Source organism: Lathamus discolor, chromosome W, assembly GCF_037157495.1.
Source record: "Lathamus discolor isolate bLatDis1 chromosome W, bLatDis1.hap1, whole genome shotgun sequence".
Classification (NCBI taxonomy): domain Eukaryota; kingdom Metazoa; phylum Chordata; class Aves; order Psittaciformes; family Psittacidae; genus Lathamus; species Lathamus discolor.
In genome coordinates, this window is record NC_088908.1 from 35706147 (window position 1) to 35725210 (window position 19064).

At 40.3% G+C, this 19064-nt stretch overlaps 1 protein-coding gene across 1 annotated transcript in view; it reads right to left on the reverse strand.

Moving 5' to 3' along the window:
- LOC136004256 (transcription initiation factor TFIID subunit 4-like) overlaps positions 1-19064 on the reverse strand; it is a 252580-nt gene that overhangs the window by 160706 nt on the left and 72810 nt on the right. The window contains exon 11 of the mRNA XM_065660599.1: positions 11809-11978. Within this exon, the coding sequence (XP_065516671.1) occupies positions 11809-11978 (170 nt within the window). The remainder of the gene's footprint in view (positions 1-11808; positions 11979-19064) is intronic.

Consider the following 19064-nt stretch of genomic DNA (forward strand, 5'->3'; position numbering starts at 1 on the left):
TTGGCACACATATAGAGTGTGTTTTGTCCATGACCATTTCGTCTGATCTCGAAACCTAAGTGGAGGCAGGTTTGGGTCTTGTCTAGGATTAGATGAGGATATAGGAGGACCAAGAGATTTTCCCCGAGGCTGGACATTCATGAGTGGAAGGGTGTGTGGGACAGTAGGGGAAAGTACCTAGTCCACTGGGCCCCTCCAGTGCTTTGGAAGTGTCGGAGATGGAAGGCAGCTGCACGGATTCCCCAAGGTCAAGTTTCAGAAACTGCTGAAGGGGAGGCTGAATTATTCTGAGCCTTGTGGGCCCATGACACTTAAGGCCATCAGGGCAGAGATGCAACCTACAGATGGACTCATGATCGAAGGGTGGACTTAACAATGGACACTATTGCCCAGGTTATTCACGACTCTGAAACGTGCTGCAATTAAGCAAGCCAAACAGTTAAAGCCTCATTGGTATGGAGGACGATGGCTTAAGTACAAATATGGGGAGGCCTGGCAGACTGAATTTATCACACTCCCACCAACCCGCCAAGCCATGCGCCATAAGCTTACCATGGTGGAAGCAACCACTGGATGGCTGGAAACGTACGCTGTCGCCCACGCCACTGCCTGGAACACTATCCTGGGCCTTGAGAAACAGATTTTGTGGTGACACTATGTTAATTCATTTCCAGAACAGCCTTATAGAAATTTGGGCCAAAGAGCATGGCACTGAGTGGGTATATCACATCCCCTACCATGCACCAGCCTCTGGGAAAATCAAACGGTACAATGGGCTGTTAAAAACTACACTGAGAGCAATGGGTGGTGGGACTTTCAAACATTGGGATACACAATTACCAAAGGCCACCTGGTTGGTCAACACCAGAGGATTTGCCAACAGGGCTGGCCCAGTCCAGTCAGAACTTTTACATATTGTCGAAGGGGACAATGTTCCTGTGGTGTACATAAAGAATTTGCTGGGGAAGACAGTCTGGGTTATTCCTGCTTCAGGTAAAGGCAAACCCACTTGTGGGATTGCTTTTGCTCAGGGACCCGGATATACTTGGTGGGTAATGCGGGAAGATGGGGAAGTCTGATGTGTATCTCAAAGGGATTTTATTTTAGGGGAAAACAGCCAATGAACTCAATTGTATGCTGTTGCCTGCTATGTAGCACTTTCATAGCCCGCCAACCAGATGTCTTCAGGTCACCTGCGACTGGCCCTGACTTCCCTCCGACCATCATCACAACAAAGAAAGAACTTTGATGAAACCAGACGAGTTATGTGGTAAAGGAACGATCAGCATCAGCAGGCAACTATCCAACACTGCACACAGCCTCTCCTCCTCTGAAAGACTGTTAGAAGAGATGGAGCCTGACATCATGGACTGAATGGACTCAGCAGCTTTATAGGGATTGGGACACGCACTAAGGAATGCTATCTCTCTCTCTCTGTGGATGTATATATATATACATGTATATATATGAGATAAGAGTGATGGTATATTGAAAATGTGGGATCTGAACATGATGTGAATGTTATGGAATAAGGGGTGGATACTGTCCTGGGTTCAGCAGTAGCAGTCATTTTTTCTCCTTAGTAGCTGGTGCAGTGCTGTGTTTTTGACTTTCAGCCTGGGAACAAGGCTGATAACACAGATGTTTTTAGTTGTCGCTAAGTAATGTTTAGTCTGACCAAGGACTTTCTGAGTCTCATGCTCTGCCAGGGAGGAGGGGAAGACAGGAAGAAGCAGAGACAGGACACCTGACCCAAACTAGCCAAAGAAGTATTCCATACTACAGCACGTCATGCCCAGGATGTAGAACTGTACGCAGTTACCAGGAAGGGCTAGATCACTGACGGGGTCGGGCTCGGTATCGGTTGGCGGGTGGTGAGTAGTTGTATTCTCTTCCCTTATTATTTCCCTTATCGTTATTATTATTGGTGCAGAATTAGTGGTTTTGCGTTATACCTTAGTTACTGGGCCGGTCTTATCTCAACCCGTGGGAGTTACATTCTTTTGATTCTCCTTCCCATCCCTCCGTGAGCAGAGGGGAGGAAGGAGGCGGGGGGGGGGGGGGGGGGGGGGGGGAGTGAGTGAATGGCTATGTGGTTTTTCTGAATTACTGACTGGACTTAAACCATGACAACGCCTCACACTAGACCATGTCACCCAAGGCTCTGTCCAAACTGTCCTTGAACACTGCCAGAGATGGAGCATTTACTACTTCCCTGGGCAAACTGTTCCAGTGCCTCACCACCCTCACAGTAAAGAACTTCTTCCTTATATCTAACCTGAACATCTCCTGCTTAAGTCTGAACCCATTACCCCTTGTCCTATCATTACAGTCCCTGATGAATAGTCCCTCTCTGGCATTCTTGTAGGCCCACTTCAGATATTGGAAAGCTGATATGAGGTCACCACTTAGTCTTCTCTTCTCCAGGCTGAACAGCCCCAACTTTCTCATCCTATCTTCTTATGGGAGGTGCTCCAACCCCCTAATAAGTTATAACATAACTGTCTTATAATGTTTTAACATTAGCAATCAATTAAGTTGGTATATAAAACCAGATTCTCCAATGAACATGTATAGTAAACTGCAATCTCAACATAAAAAAACTAAATTACAACTATAGACACTGATAAGAAGATTGGGAGCAGTTCACACCTAATTTAAATTTAAGCAAAGCATTTTGTTAGAAATTTTACTAATGAAAAAAACCCACAATCTAACCCTAAGTCTACACTACGTTACAGAACTATTCCAGATGTCAGAATGTAGATACATCTCCTCACCTGCCACATCTCTGCAGGTGACATACTGAAGTTTATAGGAACTAGAGAAAGTCAATGTATTTGGCATGCTCAATAACTTGTGATTTGGACTATACAATACCCAACAACTTTTTTTCCTGAGAAAAAGCAACTAGAATCACAGTAAACACCCCTCTAGGTACATTTCAAGTGGACCTAAATATGTCATTAGGACAATGCACGATTTCAAAATGTTATGCTTAACAACAAGTACATGTTAGAACTATCTCCAAAAACAATCAAAAGTTATGTCCGCAAGTATTTAAGGAGGTCACCCTGATAGAAAGATGCTGGTAGAAAAACTGATATTAAAAAGCATATTTCAGTTTGAAGACAAATCAATTCATGGATAAAAAGTTAAAAGTTAACAATGAAAACGACCAAGTCACATCAACAAAAAGTGCAGTGAAAACAAAACCTTACATTCACAGGCAATCCAATAGCTCAGAATTTCAGAACCCACAACTGTAATCTAAGCAGCTATAAAAACCCTCTAAAGTAAACCAGCCAGAGAAATAAGTGTACTTTTATGTTAGAACTACTCTGTATATGAAAGAGCAATCCTCGATAGTACAGTTTATATCACTCAAACATGAGCACAATTATTGACAAACAGATGAAACAGGATGACAGAATGACTCTCTTATTAAACTAGTAACAAATGCTTTAAATAGAGGCTCTGAAATCTACTGGCCTGGTTCCATGAAGGATATCCCAAACAATTTTTAGATGATTTAGCAACATAAAATGTCCTCTAGAGTATCAAAATTTAAAATATATACATATGCATACGACTGGGCTACCACTGTGATGCAACATACAGAGTAGCTTCAATACACTCCAGAACACAGAAAAAACAGATAAGCTATTTCCTTATGTTTTAACATGCATTTTTACAGCAGACATGCAATTTGAGTGTGACTGAACAAAGAAAGAATCAAGGCAGAACAATTATCAATCATAGAATCATAGAATAGAATCATAGAATAGTTAGGGTTGGAAAGGACCTAAAGATCATCTAGTTACAAACCCCCTGCCATGGGCAGGGACACCTCACACTAAACCATGCTACCCAAGGCTCTGTCCAACCTGGCCTTGAACACCGCCAGGGATGGAGCATTCACAACTTCCCTGGGCAACCTATTCCAGTGCCTCACCACCCTAACAGGTAAAAACTTCTTCCTTATATCCAATCTAAACTTCCTCTGTTTAAGTTTTGACCCATTACCACTTGTCCTATCACTACAGTCCCTAGTGAAGAGTCCCTCCCCAGCATCCTTGTAGGTCCCCTTCAGATACTGGAAGGCTGCTATGAGGTCTCCACACAGCCTTCTCTTCTCCAGGCTGAACAGCCCCAACTTTCTCATCCTATCTTCATATGGGAGGTGCTCCAGTACCCTGATCACCATCGTGGCCCTCCTCTGGACTTGTTCCAACAGTTCCATGTCCTTTTTATGTTGAGAACTGCACACAATACTCCAAGTGAGGTCTCAAATATCAATCAGACAGGATTAAAAGAATATATCACATGTAAAACAACAAAAAGTTAAAGCTATAAATTATGTTGCGCTTAACCCTACAACTGTTGCATTAACAGAAACAGTGGCTTAATTCTATCAAGCCAAGCTTCTCTGAAGCTGTTTTAAGAAAGACCGTAGGCCTTTTAATTATTGGACTAGCGGAATTTGGATGCATCAGCACATTTTCAAGCTTCATAATAACTGGCCTGCACCACTACGCATGTTCTAGCCTAACCCTATTTGGATGAAGCAAGAGAATCAGTACTAATTTTGTGATAGGAAATGTTGCAGGTGTATGCTGTGTTGTCAATGCAATAACCTTTTTCCAAAGGAAATTTATAAGAAGGATAGAAAGCAGACTGAAATACAGTATTTTATAAAATCATGCAACAGAAAAAAATATTTCTTAATGCAGGTGTAAAAATAATTCCAAAGGGATGTAAAATAAAAATATAATTGATGATCCTCAAATACATTTTTATACATATTTAAGTAAAGATAATTTGGAAAATAAAAGATGGGCAATTAAAATGTACTCAGTATGGCCAAACCAGTCTCACATTTCTTAGAATTTCACATTTGTAATTATTCTATTTAGCCAGCGCTCTGTAATAATAAAAAATGAAGTAGAAAAATAGGGTGAAGAACACTGAAAGTGAATAGAAAGAAACAACTTAAGTCAAAGAATACAGTATGCCTAACTTGAGTTTCAGTGTTATTGCAATAAGACAGTTAATTTACGGTTAAGATTCTCCACAAGTTGTGACATTTTAGGGATAGCCAACAAAAATAAAATGGCATCACCTGGTTGCAGAAGAAATCAGAATTAAAACAAAAGCTGTGGGAATTAATAAGCTGCTGCAGATTCTGAGCTTGTGAGGATATCATGCTTGGTTGACCACAAAATATAAAGCAAGCTTTTTAGAACCACTAGATGTTCTAGAGACCATCAACTCCCAGTCAAAAGGCTTCTCAGGAAAGCACACAACATAGCTGTTCCCTTTCCCATGGATTTAGCTAGTAAGCAATATAAAAACAGTCAGCTTTTATCCCATCCTTCACTATGTCCTGCTATCTTTCACTAATATTAAATACTAAATAGAAAATACAGTGCATCCTAATTCTTATCCACTCTCAGAAACAATGCTGTAACAATAATTCCCAAGCCAAACAGTTTCTATTTTCACAAGATGGTTACAAACCAGATGTCATGGTTTAAACCCAACCACAAAAGCTCGTTCACTCACACACACCCCCCCCCCCCCGACCCTCCCCGCTCCCACAGGTATGGGGAGGAGAATCGAGAGAATGTAACTCCCTTGGGTTGAGATAAGAACAGCCCAGTAACTAAGGTATAACACAAATCACTACTGCTACCACCAATGATAATATTGATAAGAGAAAATAACAAGGGAAGAGAATACGATACCACCGCCGAACGAGTTCGACCCCCCCCCCCGAAGAGAGACCGTGCCCTTCTGGGTAACTCCCAGTTACCTCCCTGGGCATGACGTGCTGTGGTATGGAATACCTCTTTGGCTAGCTTAGGTCAGATGTCCTGTCTCTGCTTCCTCCTGGCCTCCCCTCGTCCCCGGCAGAGCATGAGACTCACAAAGTCCTTGGCCAGAATAAACATTACTTAATAACAATTAAAAACAATTGGTGTTATCAGCTCTCTGCCCAGGCTGGAAGTCAAAACACAGAGCTTGCACCAGTTACTAAGAAGGAGCAAAACAGCTACTGGCAAACTCAGGACACCAGATAAAACCATTATGCTTAAAATAACCTGGTAAGTCATATTGTTTTATTCATTAACGTTTCACCCCTTTTGGTAAACAGTGGAAATGTAGCATGTCACAAACCAGCTTCTAAAACCTCACTAATACAGCATTCTTAGCCACAAAAAAAACCTTTATGAATGAAGGTGAAACAGTTACGGAGGTTATATTTCTTATTTCTTTCCCATAAAACCACGTGAAAAAGCTAGAATTTTTCAGCATTATTTATTTGTGAGGGTCTAATTGGCTTATCTTGCCCTTTAAAGAAATACTACCCATTTTACTAACAGAGTTAAAGACCTTGAAAGTTTTAAGAGTTTGTATGCACATCAGCATGCACATGCATGAAGAACATCAACCTCTGTCTCTCAGCTTCCCAAAAATAGAAGACTTACAACTCTTTGCATACATTTCATTTTTCTGTGCTGCCATGTAGAAATATCAGGGTTTAAAGTTTTATGATCCTGAATGGAATAGCAAAAGAAATACATTATCTGCTAAGAAATATCCACTCTTGATTTTGCATCAAAAGCATTTGAAAAAGTCACAGCCCTGTCTTCCTACATGAACAAGTGGCAATGATTACCAGCCAAAGATGACAAGATACAGAACTGAATAAGGAAGCAAGTGGGAAGTAGATTAATAACTTTGTAATGAATTACCTTTCAGTTGCTTCTCACATTTAAAAGGATCAGTAATAATATTAATCATTTAGATTTAAAATAAAGTTTGGATAATAACACTGCCAAGTTACAGTAGAGATAAGAATTTACAAAATATTAAGAAACCTCTTTCGTTATAACTTTGAGGCATCTGACTGAATAGCATCTGCTCTTACTTTAGTGATTTATATTCTGACTGGTGAATGGAAGCACAATCTCTGAAACAGCCTTTGGGGAACCCTACTGAGTTGCTTGACAGAGCTCTTATTCAGAAAAGAGATAAGGAGATTAATATTACAGAAAACTTGAAAGATCTAGCTTCTGAGAAAGGAAAGAAGAGCAGTTTCCTAATACTGTACATACCATAAATGTCTCTTTTGCTAAAACATTAAAAGCATGCCCTAAAACTAAAGTGATTAAATATGAATAGACCTAAAGGTAGAAAATAAGGTCTGTTTAAGTCCTGTTCAGGTAAAAGTAAGAAGAAATAATGTATTTTATCTCATTTGTCAACAGGCATAACAAAAAGAGAAGAACGAGGACTCACATATCATTCTTTTTCCTAATGTGCTTGAGAAGGTCACAGCCTCCTTTGCTTAGTCCTGGTGTGTCTAGGCACAGCAACATATGCTAAGACTGAGTTTTGTCATGAACTTACAATGTCATTATTTTAAGTGCCCAGTAGCACAAACTACTAAATTTATGTGTGGACCCATGCAAACAACAAATCTGGCCACACAGTGAAAACCAAGCTTCTAAAACTTCAAAATCAGCTGGGGGAATTCTCTCCTCAAGAGCCACAGATCCCAGACAGTAGCCACTAGTGGACCCCACAGCCACTTTCAAAACTATAAAAGGCTTCATGTAAAGACAAAATAAAGCTGTAAAACTGGCTGCAGGAGATCACTAGGAGTGGCTGCTATTCTGGATTCACTGCTTTTGAGAAATAAATCCCTACAGCTGCTTTTAAAAGCTTTTAAAGTTTCATTTCAATTATCAAAACCAACAAAGCTTCAAAAACAGCCATAGGGATTTGTTCCTCAGAGGAGCAAACCCCAAAAGGTGGTGATGAATAGAGTGATGGGTTCTGTGGCTCTTAAAGTATGTACAAGTTCCTGTAAGTCCTGCACTTGTAATTAGAGCTTCATGTTGTACAGCAATTGTTACACTCAGGTGATTCATTAAGGCTTATATGGCAATTTTTTTACTGATTTCCTATTCTTCTTAACAGTTTTATGTGTGCTTCCTTTTTGTTTCCTTACACCTGCATTATCTATTGTGTGAGCATTCCCCACAACAGTTACTCAAATTTAATTGAAACCTTGCTGGGTTCCTATCTCAGGTGGTGGTGAACCATCTCACAAAATGTTGCACATATGCTTTCCCAGACAGCATCACATAATGACATCATCACAATGTGATAACTACAGCATGCAAAATAATTTATTTCTCTGACTGAGAGCTTAAAAGGGCACTGGTTAAAATACAAGAGTGAAGCTTGACAAGTAAGTCAATGAAGAACTTTACCTGCAACCGCAATGTAAAAAAGGCTTCCATGAATTCAATGAAAACATTTCAGAACTAACCACATGTCATGGTTTAAACAAAATCACACAGCTCGTTCACTCACTCCCCCCATTCTTTCCCTCCCTCTACTCCCAGAGGGATGGAGAGGAGAATCAAAAAGAATGCAACTCCCATGGGTTAAGATAAGAACAGTTTAGTAACTAAGGTATAACACAAACCACTACTGCTACCACCAATAATAATAATGATAAAGGAAATAGCAAGAGGAAAGAATACAACACCTCAGCACCAGCCAACCAATAACTCGCCCCACTCCCCCCAGCCGAGCACCAACCGATACCTCGTCCAACCCTGCAGTCCCTAGCCCTTCTGGGTAACTCTCGTTACATCCGGGGCATGATGTGCTGTGGTATGGAATACCTCTTTGGTTAGTTTGGGTCAGGTGTCTTGTCCCGGCTTCCTCCCGGCATTCCCTCCTCCCTGGCAGAGCATGAGGCTCAGAAAGTCCTTGGCCAGACCAAACATTTGAGCAGCAACTAAAAACATCGGCGTTATCAGCACTGTTCCCAGGCCAAAAATCAAAAACACAGTGCTGCACCAGCTACTAAGAAGGAGAAAAACAACTGCTACTGCTGAACCCAGGACAGTATCCACCCCTTACTCCATACCATTCACGTCATGCTCAAATCCCACATTTTCAATATACCATCACTCTTATCTCAGTGCACTCTTATCTTAGAGCATGGACCAGTCCCTATAAAGCTGCTGAGTCCATCTGGTCCATGATGTCAGGCTCCATCTCTTGTTACAGTCTCTCAGAGCAGGAGAGGCTGTGTGCAGTGTTCACACTCATGAATAACCTCAGCAATACTGTACATTGCTGAGTCCACCCCTCAATCGTGAGTCCATCTCTATGTTGCATCTCTGCCCTGATGGCCTAAAATGTCATGAGACCACCAGGCTCAAAATAATTCACTGTCCCCTTCAGCAGTTTCTGCAGCTTGTTCCTGGGGACTCCATACAGCTGCCTTCCATCTCTGATGCTTCCAAAGCACTGGAGGGGCACAGTGGACTAGATACTCGCTCATACTGTCCAACACACCCTTCCACTCATGACTGTCCAGCCTTGGGGAAAATCTCCTGCTCCTCCTATATCGTCGTCTAACTCTATACAAGACTCAAACCCAACTCTGCTTAACTTTTGAGATCAGACAAAATGGTGGTGGGTAGAACACACTCTGTGTGTGTGCCAACATGCTGATCACCATCACAATCAGCAGGCAGGTCCCAAGGGTACCCAAAGGCCATTCAAACCCTTCAGAACTCTCAAATGATGCTGCTGTACTTGTCACTGGGGCTGGTGTAGCTGCTGTGCTTGCCGGCTCTCTCACCACCAGCTTCTCTTTTCCTGAGTGCAGATCTTCCTCCTCTCCCTTGCTGGGAAATGCTGCGTGTAGTCCTGGGGCTCGGCGGGCAGCTTCCGGGGGATGCTCTCGGCCGTCGCGGGGCTGGGATCGGCCTCTGGGCTCCGCTCCTCCCCGGGGCTCGGCTCCTCTGTCGCCTCTTCCCGCTGCTCGGCAGCAGCCTCTTTCCCGGCCTCCGGCTCTGCTCCCGCCGCCGCCTGGTCCACGGGGCCGCTCTCCCGGGCCGCTTTGGCCGCCGCCTGGTCCCGGGGCCGCTCCCCCTCGGCTCCCCGCAGCCTCACAAAGACGGAGGCGAGGACAAGGGCCAGGACGGTGAAGAGCAGCGGGACGGCCAGGTACAAGCCCACGGCCATGTCCATCCCACCCTGCTGCCGAAGCCCGTCCGTATTACAAGTCACAGAATCACAGAATCCCATGAAGTACAGTGAAACAAGAACCTTAGCCCAAGCCCCACACTTGATAAACACTATCACAGCAAATATTGGCTCTAAGTAATGTACAGCATTCCGAAACTGTGAGATCAAGAGCAACAACTTTGAAAGCCAATAAATCAGCATTGTGACGAGTGACCGGATCAGATCCATCGTTATCTCAACCCTTCAGGCCCCACGTTGCGTGCCAAAAAGAACTGTTGTGGTTTAAACAAAATCACACAGCTCGTTCACTCACTCCCCCCCTTCTTTCCCTCCCTCTACTCCCAGAGGGACGGAGAGGAGAATCAAAAAGAATGCAACTCCCACAGGTTGAGATAAGAACAGTTTAGTAACTAAGGTATAACACAAACCACTACTGCTACCACCAATAATAATAATGATAAAGGAAATAACAAGAATACAACACCTCAGCACCAGCCGACCAATAACTCGCCCCACTCCCCCCAGCCGAGCATCAACCGATACCTCATCCAACCCTGCAGTCCCTAGCCCTTCCGAGTAACTCTCCTTTACCTCCTGGGCATGACATGCTGTGGTATGGAATACCTCTTTGGTCAGTTTGGGTCAGGTGTCCTGTCCCTGCTTCCTCCCGGCTTTCCCTCATCCCTGGCAGAGCATGAGGCTCAGAAAGTCCTTGGCCAGACCAAACATTTGAGCAGCAACTAAAAACATCGGTGTTATCAGCACTGTTCCCAGGCCAAAAATCAAAAACACAGTGCTGCACCAGCTACTAAGAAGGAGAAAAATAACTGCTACTGCTGAACCCAGGACACCCAACTGTACTGATTTGTAACAAGATTTTTGTTCTATCTCTAAAATTACAGAACTAGATCCCTAAAAATTTGACAAATTTCACTAGTGATATAAGTATAGTTCTAAAAGAATATGATTCACACCCCTAAATAATTTGAGCTTAATATCTTAAGACACTGATAGTTCTGAAAATATTACCAAAATTATGCTGAAAAATATACATTTAGGTACTAGAACATATATAGAATATTAAGAATGTCATAAAATACATTCTGAGGATACTTACAAACCCTAAACATCAGCAATACTGATGAGTTATTTTTCCGCTAAAGTTTTAAACTTCTGTTTTCAAATGGCAGAATAAATAAATATACTTTATCACCAGGACAAATAAATACAGCATTTTGGAAAAAATGCTATGAAAAAATCACCATGAACTTAAATAGATGCAGGTGTTAGGAACTGAGTAACTGGTTTGCATGGGAAAGGAAAATCTTGACAGATAAATTCAATATTCTGTTAAATGTTATTCACAGGTCACTCTGTGACCTGTACTACTTACTTTACCTCTCACTTTCAATCTTCTCATGTGTAAAACAGGAAGGAGGATTGTGAGAAATAATGTTTGCAAAGAGCTTTGAGATCCTTGGATACAAAAAACACAGGGAAAGCATGAAGTTTAAAAGCACCAGTATACTATTTTTTTGCAACTTGATATAAATAAGTTGTGGGAATACAGGCAGTCGAAGATGTGAGGGACGTAACCAGACTAAGTAACTTTTATCACAAAAACCTTAAAAGTTTAGTAATACAAGATCATGTAATAAAATGCTTAAAAACCAATCTTAAGTGCTTAGCACATTCTGTTACTCCAAAGGAAACACTATAAAAAGGAAAGGACATGGTTCTCACCCATTTCAAGTACGCGTTTATGTAGAGGTATGGCAGCAAGAAAGGGTTCATCTTTACAGGACTGTATCTGGGTTCCAACCAAGTCAGAGTTGGTAGCCATAATGCAGGCACTTTCTTCATTAAGATTTACACCAGCCACAGAGACAACATCATTGACGTCATCATCATCTCTAGAATAACAAAACAAGCAAAAAAAAAAATTCTGCATGTGGTATATTCATTTTGTATATTATCTGCTTCTCAAGAAGTCATCGTCATTGCAACATACCCAGTGATCGGGCCAACTTGAGGCACAACCACCAAGTTCACAATTTTCATAGAATATATTCCAGATTCAGAAATTACTAAATATTTCTTTGAACACATTAGGAAAACTTTAGAAACAGGACAATTTGTCTGTACCAGAAGGTGTGACAGAGGTGTCCTTTCTTCATCTGAGAGTCAATGATATTAATGAAACCAGGATGGTCAGGCAATGATCACCACTAAAGACAGAGAGCATTTGGCTATTCTCTTTATGCTGAAAACTAGGAGTAAAATTATAAAATTAATAAAAAGACCATAGACATTAAAAGCAAAAACATGAATTTGGAATCCTGCACTGTTTCACAAGTTCCTATCAAAATGGGCTCCAGAATATTTTCAGCAATAGTCAGGAAAAATTCTTTGACCATGTAAGTCATAGGTAAGTTTAGGTTCCAAGCGTGGTTTGAATATGCATGGGTATTTTTCTATGGCAACATACAAAAATCAGCTGAATATGTCAAGTAGTTTTAGAAACATGAGCTGCATTTGAGAAGATCTTAAGGTCCTTTCCAACCCTAACTATTCTATGATAAGATGATAGCAGCACTTCACTTATTTGCCCTTCAATACCATTCCTAACAGCTTGAGGAAGTACTGACTAACAAATCTGAGTTTCCACACCTGTATCTCCCAAGCATCTTTTACCTCTATGAGGTATGAGTCATAACTGGAAACAACCATCTGGTTTTGGTACATTCTGTTTAGGAGCTCTTACTGACAAGAACACTGTATTTCAGCATATTCTAGGAGTCATTACACAACTTTTGAGAATATATATATGGAAAAGATTCACACGCATCCAAGTCCAGACTCCAACTACTGCATAAAGCAAACAAATAAAAGCTTAATTTGAAAGATTTAAGAAAAAAAAAATTACATAGATGTCATCCTAAAATACTTTTTGTCACTTGTAACAAATTTAATGCCTACAGTAAAAAACAAAAGCTACAACTAAGGTCTGAGGACAAAAGGAGATAAATCTAGAAATCCATTATCTAAGTCCTCCCTGTCCTCCTATACTCTCCTTGATATCTGCACTACATCAGCCAATTTTGGTGGAAGACTTCTATGGTTTGTTAGATACTGCTTTTTTTCAAGAAGGGATTTTTGCTTGTATAAACCTAGATAAATGTGCTGAACACTTGAGGCAGAAAATGGAAAATTTTACAATGATCATCAGAAAACTGCTACACAAATGAGCTTTTATCATTTCTCATGAGTGCTAAGCACTTGATCTCTAAGAATGAAATTCCTGAGGACAATGTCACAAAATTGATCTCCCACCTTGACAGTTTTCATGCTGAGTCTAAAGGATTTTAATTTTCACATTTCACATGGTATGCGATACTCATAGGAGGGCCACAAGAGCTGCCATGAAGAAACTGGGCTCCTATGCATTCAGTGCATGGATGACCAAACTAGTCTTTGAACTTGTGATTCGGAGAAAATTCCAGGAACAAATTCGCCAACAAAGTTTTAAGTTGACAAGCAGGTATTCTTTATTCCGGCACAGGGAGACACGGGGGATAGCTCCACCTAGCGTGTGTCTCCCCAATTGCTTTCCTATCTTATATTTTAAAGGTTTTAGAAAGAATGCCTTTTCCTGACGGCCAGTAGCTCCCACAACCATTACAGACTCTTTTCCTTTTAGTGTCAGATCTTGGTTCAGAACCGAATAAGTTGCCCCAGTATCTATAAGAAATTCCACTTCTTTTTCTGTGGCCCCTAGCTTGATTTTAACCAGTGGATCCGCTAGGGTAGATTCCCCAGGTCCCCGTCAATCTAATTCCAATTCAGTGGTCAATTGAGTTTGTTGTTTTCCCTGTGGACATTCCCATTTCCAGTGTCCAAACCCTTTGCAGTTTGCACATTGATCCTGGCTAAGGGGAGTTCTCCTGTAACCCCCCCCCTCTGCCTCTCATTCCCATTCCTCGGCCATGACCTCTGCCTCTCATGCTACTATATCCCTCATTCACTTGCCCCAGTGCTGCAATCGTAGCTGTTGTTACAACCTTTCCTACTTTTTCTTTAACTCGTTCTCTATGCCTGTATACTTTCCAAGCCACTTCCAGTAACTTTTCCATATCTCTTATTTCAGTCACAGATAACTTTTGAAGCTTTCGCCTGATATCCTCCGATGACTGCCCCACAAAGGAATTTGCAAGCTGTAATTTTCCTTCCTCTGAGGAAGGATCCAGTGTGGTGCATTTTCGCATAGCTTCTCTGAGCTTATCCAGAAACTCTGTCGGTGACTCCCTCGGCCCTTGTCTTATTTCAAACAGCACCGACCAATTTATCACTTTAGGAATAGCATTTTCAAGCCCATATTTAATCCAATTCTGATATCTTTTCAAAGATGCATAATCTTCATCATCATCATAATCCCAATCTGGAGCTGTAAGGGGAATATGAACTTCAACCCTCCCCTCTATCGCCCCTGCAGTAATCTGAGCATTTACCTGAGTACAAGCAGTTTTTATAACCAATTGTCTGTCTCTGTTAATGCATCCAGGATTACATCTATATCTTTCCAGTCAGGATCCTGGCTTTTTACCAGTATCTCAAATTTCTTTGCTACCCCTATAGGGTCATTTCGATACTCTTTTGCAATCTGCTTCCAATTATCCAAATCTCCTAAAGAAAAATTCACTTTTATTTTGGTACATCCCTCCAGTCCCATTGCTTCCCTCAGAGGGGCTTGCAGGACAGTCTTAGTTTTACTACGAATCTGGGCAGCAAGAGGAGAGGAGGAAATTTGCTTTATACTTTGTTTTTTTTTTTTACACTTTGTTCTTGCTTTACACTTTGTTCTTGTTTTACACTTTGTTCTTGCTTTACACTTTGTTCTTGCTCCTCATCTGAATCAGAGGATTCCTCCTCAATCGGAGGTGTTCTCTGATCCAGTACTTTTGGGGAAACGCAATCCTCCATTCTATCCTCAACCCTGTTATCCTCAGCTCGTTTCTTAAGTTTCAAACAAATTTTCCCAATATCACAACCAGAACAACATCTTTCCAATCTATTCCTTGCCTGCTTCCTTTCTTTTCCTAAAGCTAAAATTAAAGGATCCAAAGGTGCTATATTAATTCCACATTCTTTTTGCCATTCCAGGTGATTTTGCAACGTGAAAAACATATCTGCATATATTACTTCATCCCATTTTCCTTGCCGCCTCAAAAACAACATTAATTGCAACAAGGTATTATAATTCAGAGTTCCATTTTTAGGCCATTTCTCCTGATCCTCCAGAGTGTACAAAGGCCACCATTGGTTACAATATTTTATCAATGTTTTCTTATTTACTGAGCCCCCAGGAGACCCTCCCAATTCTTTCCAGTGTGCCAAAATGCACAAAATGCACTCTTTTTCATGATCTCCTCACTCTGCTGATTTCCCATTATCAATCTCTCACTCACACACACTAGGGATCCCACAGACACACTCCACGCAGTTACAACACTTGAAACAGATACAGAGACTAAAATTCTATCAGACCACAATTAATAATACAGTTCACCAAAATCAGCACTGTAACAAGCCACAAAACAAATTGAATACCAATTCGAATACTTTTACCAATAAGATTCAAAACCGTTTCCACAAGACACCCTCTGCGTCTTGTATGACCCACCCAAACCACAAGAAGCCCCCTGCTTTTTGCAGGTGTATACCAGTAAAATCCAAAACCTTTACTATAAGACACCCCCTGTGTCTTGTAGGACCCAAAACCACAAGAAGCCCCCTGCTTCTTGTGGGTGTATACAAAACAGACGCTAGCAGCCGGGTATACGCCTTTACCTACAAGACTTCCTATCTCGATTTATGGAAGGCTTCCAAACCTTGCATACGCTTACCAAACCAATTTACCAAACTGAGATGCCCCCTGCACCTTACAGACTATACAAAAGAAAAGAATACCTTTTATGAGATGGTCCTTGTCTGCTCCTGCAGCGATCCGAATGAGTCAAGGTGTCCCTTGAAAAATTCCCAAGGGCCCTAGGGAGCCCTGTCCTCAGCGGGTCCTGCAGCCGAGCAGAGAGGGTCCCATCTGGGGTGCCAAATTGATTCAGAGAAAACTCCAGGAACAAACTTGCCAACAAAGTTTTCAAGTTGACAAGCAGGTATTCTTTATTGCGGCACCGGGAGACACAGGGGATAGCTCCTCCTAACGTGCGCCTCCTGGTGCCGCAATAAAGAACACCTGCTTGTCAACTTGAAAACTTTGTTGGCAAGTTTATTCCTGTTGTTTTCTCCGAATCGCTTGTCCAACTAGTTGTGATACTGCCCCCAAATATCACAGCTGATAAATGTACTTGGCCTTATAACAATTAACAATGACTTAAATATTTCAGTGACAAATTCAAAAGATTCTAACTAAAATTTGAAAAACAGGAACTAAAGCTGAAAAAATGGGGGAAACTAAGATTTTGGGGGCTTAAAAACCTCAGCACTTGAAACAGAATGAACATCACCCAAGGTAATCTACCCAGGACTCACAAGGCCTAAATCCATCAGGTCTTTTAAACAATGGCAAAACCAAATTCAGTTAAAAGGAAGTTCTCATAACACAAACTCAAAACTATGTAAGATAGTAGAAGCTACTGGAAAACAGATTTGAGCCCAGAACTTAATCTTCTTCAAGCAAAGATCCATACAAAAACCAAGATAGCATTCTTGACTTCAACAAAACAATTTTTAAGAGAAGATTATACTGATCTCTACTTTTACTTAATAGCTGAGAAGTACCATCTATCTTGTACCTTTTGCTTAGCATTTTAGCTATTACAATTTTAATTCAGAGTACAGATCTGAGACCACATTATAAATAAACAAATATTGTTTTAAATTAAACCACACAATTAATTTGGGCACAAACCAGGATTCCAATGAAATTACCAAAATCAATGCAACTCTCACTTATAATGATCATCACTAATTTCTGGACAGAGTAATTTTCTTCCATCTTACATTAGCAATCTAATGTGAGTACGTCTTCTTTTGGTTTTGTTTTAAATGTTACATGAAAGATAGATATAAGATATTTTAATCATAGTTGGGACTACAATTTTTTCAGTCTAAAGGGGAAAACTATCAAAATGGTTTTTTTTGACCTTGAGGAACTTCATGAATAAGAGCTTGGATTTGGATACTGAAACACACACATTTATATATTAAGAGGGCTGGCATTCTCACAAAACTATTATTTCCTATGAAAGTCAACTTTTAAGTCCAGAGTGAGTTTTCACAATTCATTCTGTGGAACAAAGAGGCCATCCAGTGGTCATCTAGATTGATAATTACTGTCTATCTTTCCCTTTTCATCCCAGAACAGTATTTAACTATTTCATATTTCTTGGTGTATATTACTGTGCTCATACTAATTATATTGTTTCAGTAATTATTTCTGCTTTTTACTGGATTAAATTCCAAGTCTTATGGGATAAATCTAACATTCCAACATACATGCTATTTTTAAGAAGATAGCATGGTTTCTCAAACTCTTTCAAAACACAAGCTACATCTTAAAATAGTCTAAGAGTTCAGCTCTCTCCTACATTCAACCTCTTGTAACACCTCCCCTCTCTTCTTCATTAAAAAGATTTGTGCAATTACAAAAAATAATCTTATCTGAAAATAGGAAAGAAAAATCAAAGTATTTGCACAATTGTCCATAACACATTAAGAATTGTTCTGTCCACTTCTTGCCTTGTTGTACATGCAATGCCACTGAGCCTTACTCAATACAGTTAGGAAGTAGTAGGATAATACAAGAGTACAAACACATATCTCCATCCTTGGAGATATGTAGACTGGACCAGTCCCTGATCTAACCAAACCTGCTCTGAGTCAGAAGTTCATCTAGTTGACCTCCCAAGGTCCCTTCCAACTGAAATTATTTTGACTCAGTATCAAGGGGAACAAATGTTTCCACTAGTTCTATATATTTGCCACAGTCTGAACTATGGCTAGTAACTACTTTGACAGTTTGCTACTTTCACTGTCATCAATAGCAGATTATGTTAGTATGTTCATCTCTCTTGACTACAGAAATCCCTAGCTGACTATTATGGTACAAGTGCAAGTCTGGATGTCTACTGTAAAACAATTATAAAAAACAGAATTCAAATTTCCATCCTTAGGTATTAACACAGTTGAAAAGTCAACTAGATGGAGTTGTCTGTAGTTCTCTCTGAAAAAATTAGCAACAATAAAGTTTAATACCGAAAAAGTAACAAAATTTCATCAATACAACTTTGTTACAGAAGTTCTGAGTTGAAAACTTTGAATTATAGAACAGCTACTATAATATCCATATAAGAGTTCATTAATAAACGCTGACATTAAAGGCTAAGCTGTAATTTGCAAAATTCTTCATTGCTACATCTTTTATGCAATTCTTTCTTCTATTTTCCACAGTCCAGAACAGAAAAACTGAAAATCAAGTTTACATTTCCATTTCTAGTGACCAACATTTTGCTCACAAAAGTGAAAAGCACAAGTAAGCTATTTTTAAAAATAGCAGAATATAAAATAATGAAACAAATAATAATAAAACACTAGGGGGGGAAAATTTATACATAACTATTTTTCAAAAAACTTGCTTTGCTTCAGATGCCAGTTTGCCTTCTGGCTAAAAACCACATTCATCACACACACTGGGAATGTTGAGGAAAATTAGTCAGCATTCAGAGGATTAATACAGATTTCCAACTCTGTGCCTTTAGGCTTACTAGTCAGACATCTATTTGTCCTCAGGAGAGGTTAGGGGTTGAAATGAAAATATGCAAACAACTGAATTCTTTGTTGGGATATCAAGGAAAAGCTTTATCTTTGCTGTTGTTTAATAAATCCTTGCAATTTTATGGACTTAATTTAATGCAGCTTTGTGTCTTACTATTTTCAAGGAGAAAATGATGAAAGGAAACAAGCACATTCATTCTGACTAAAAT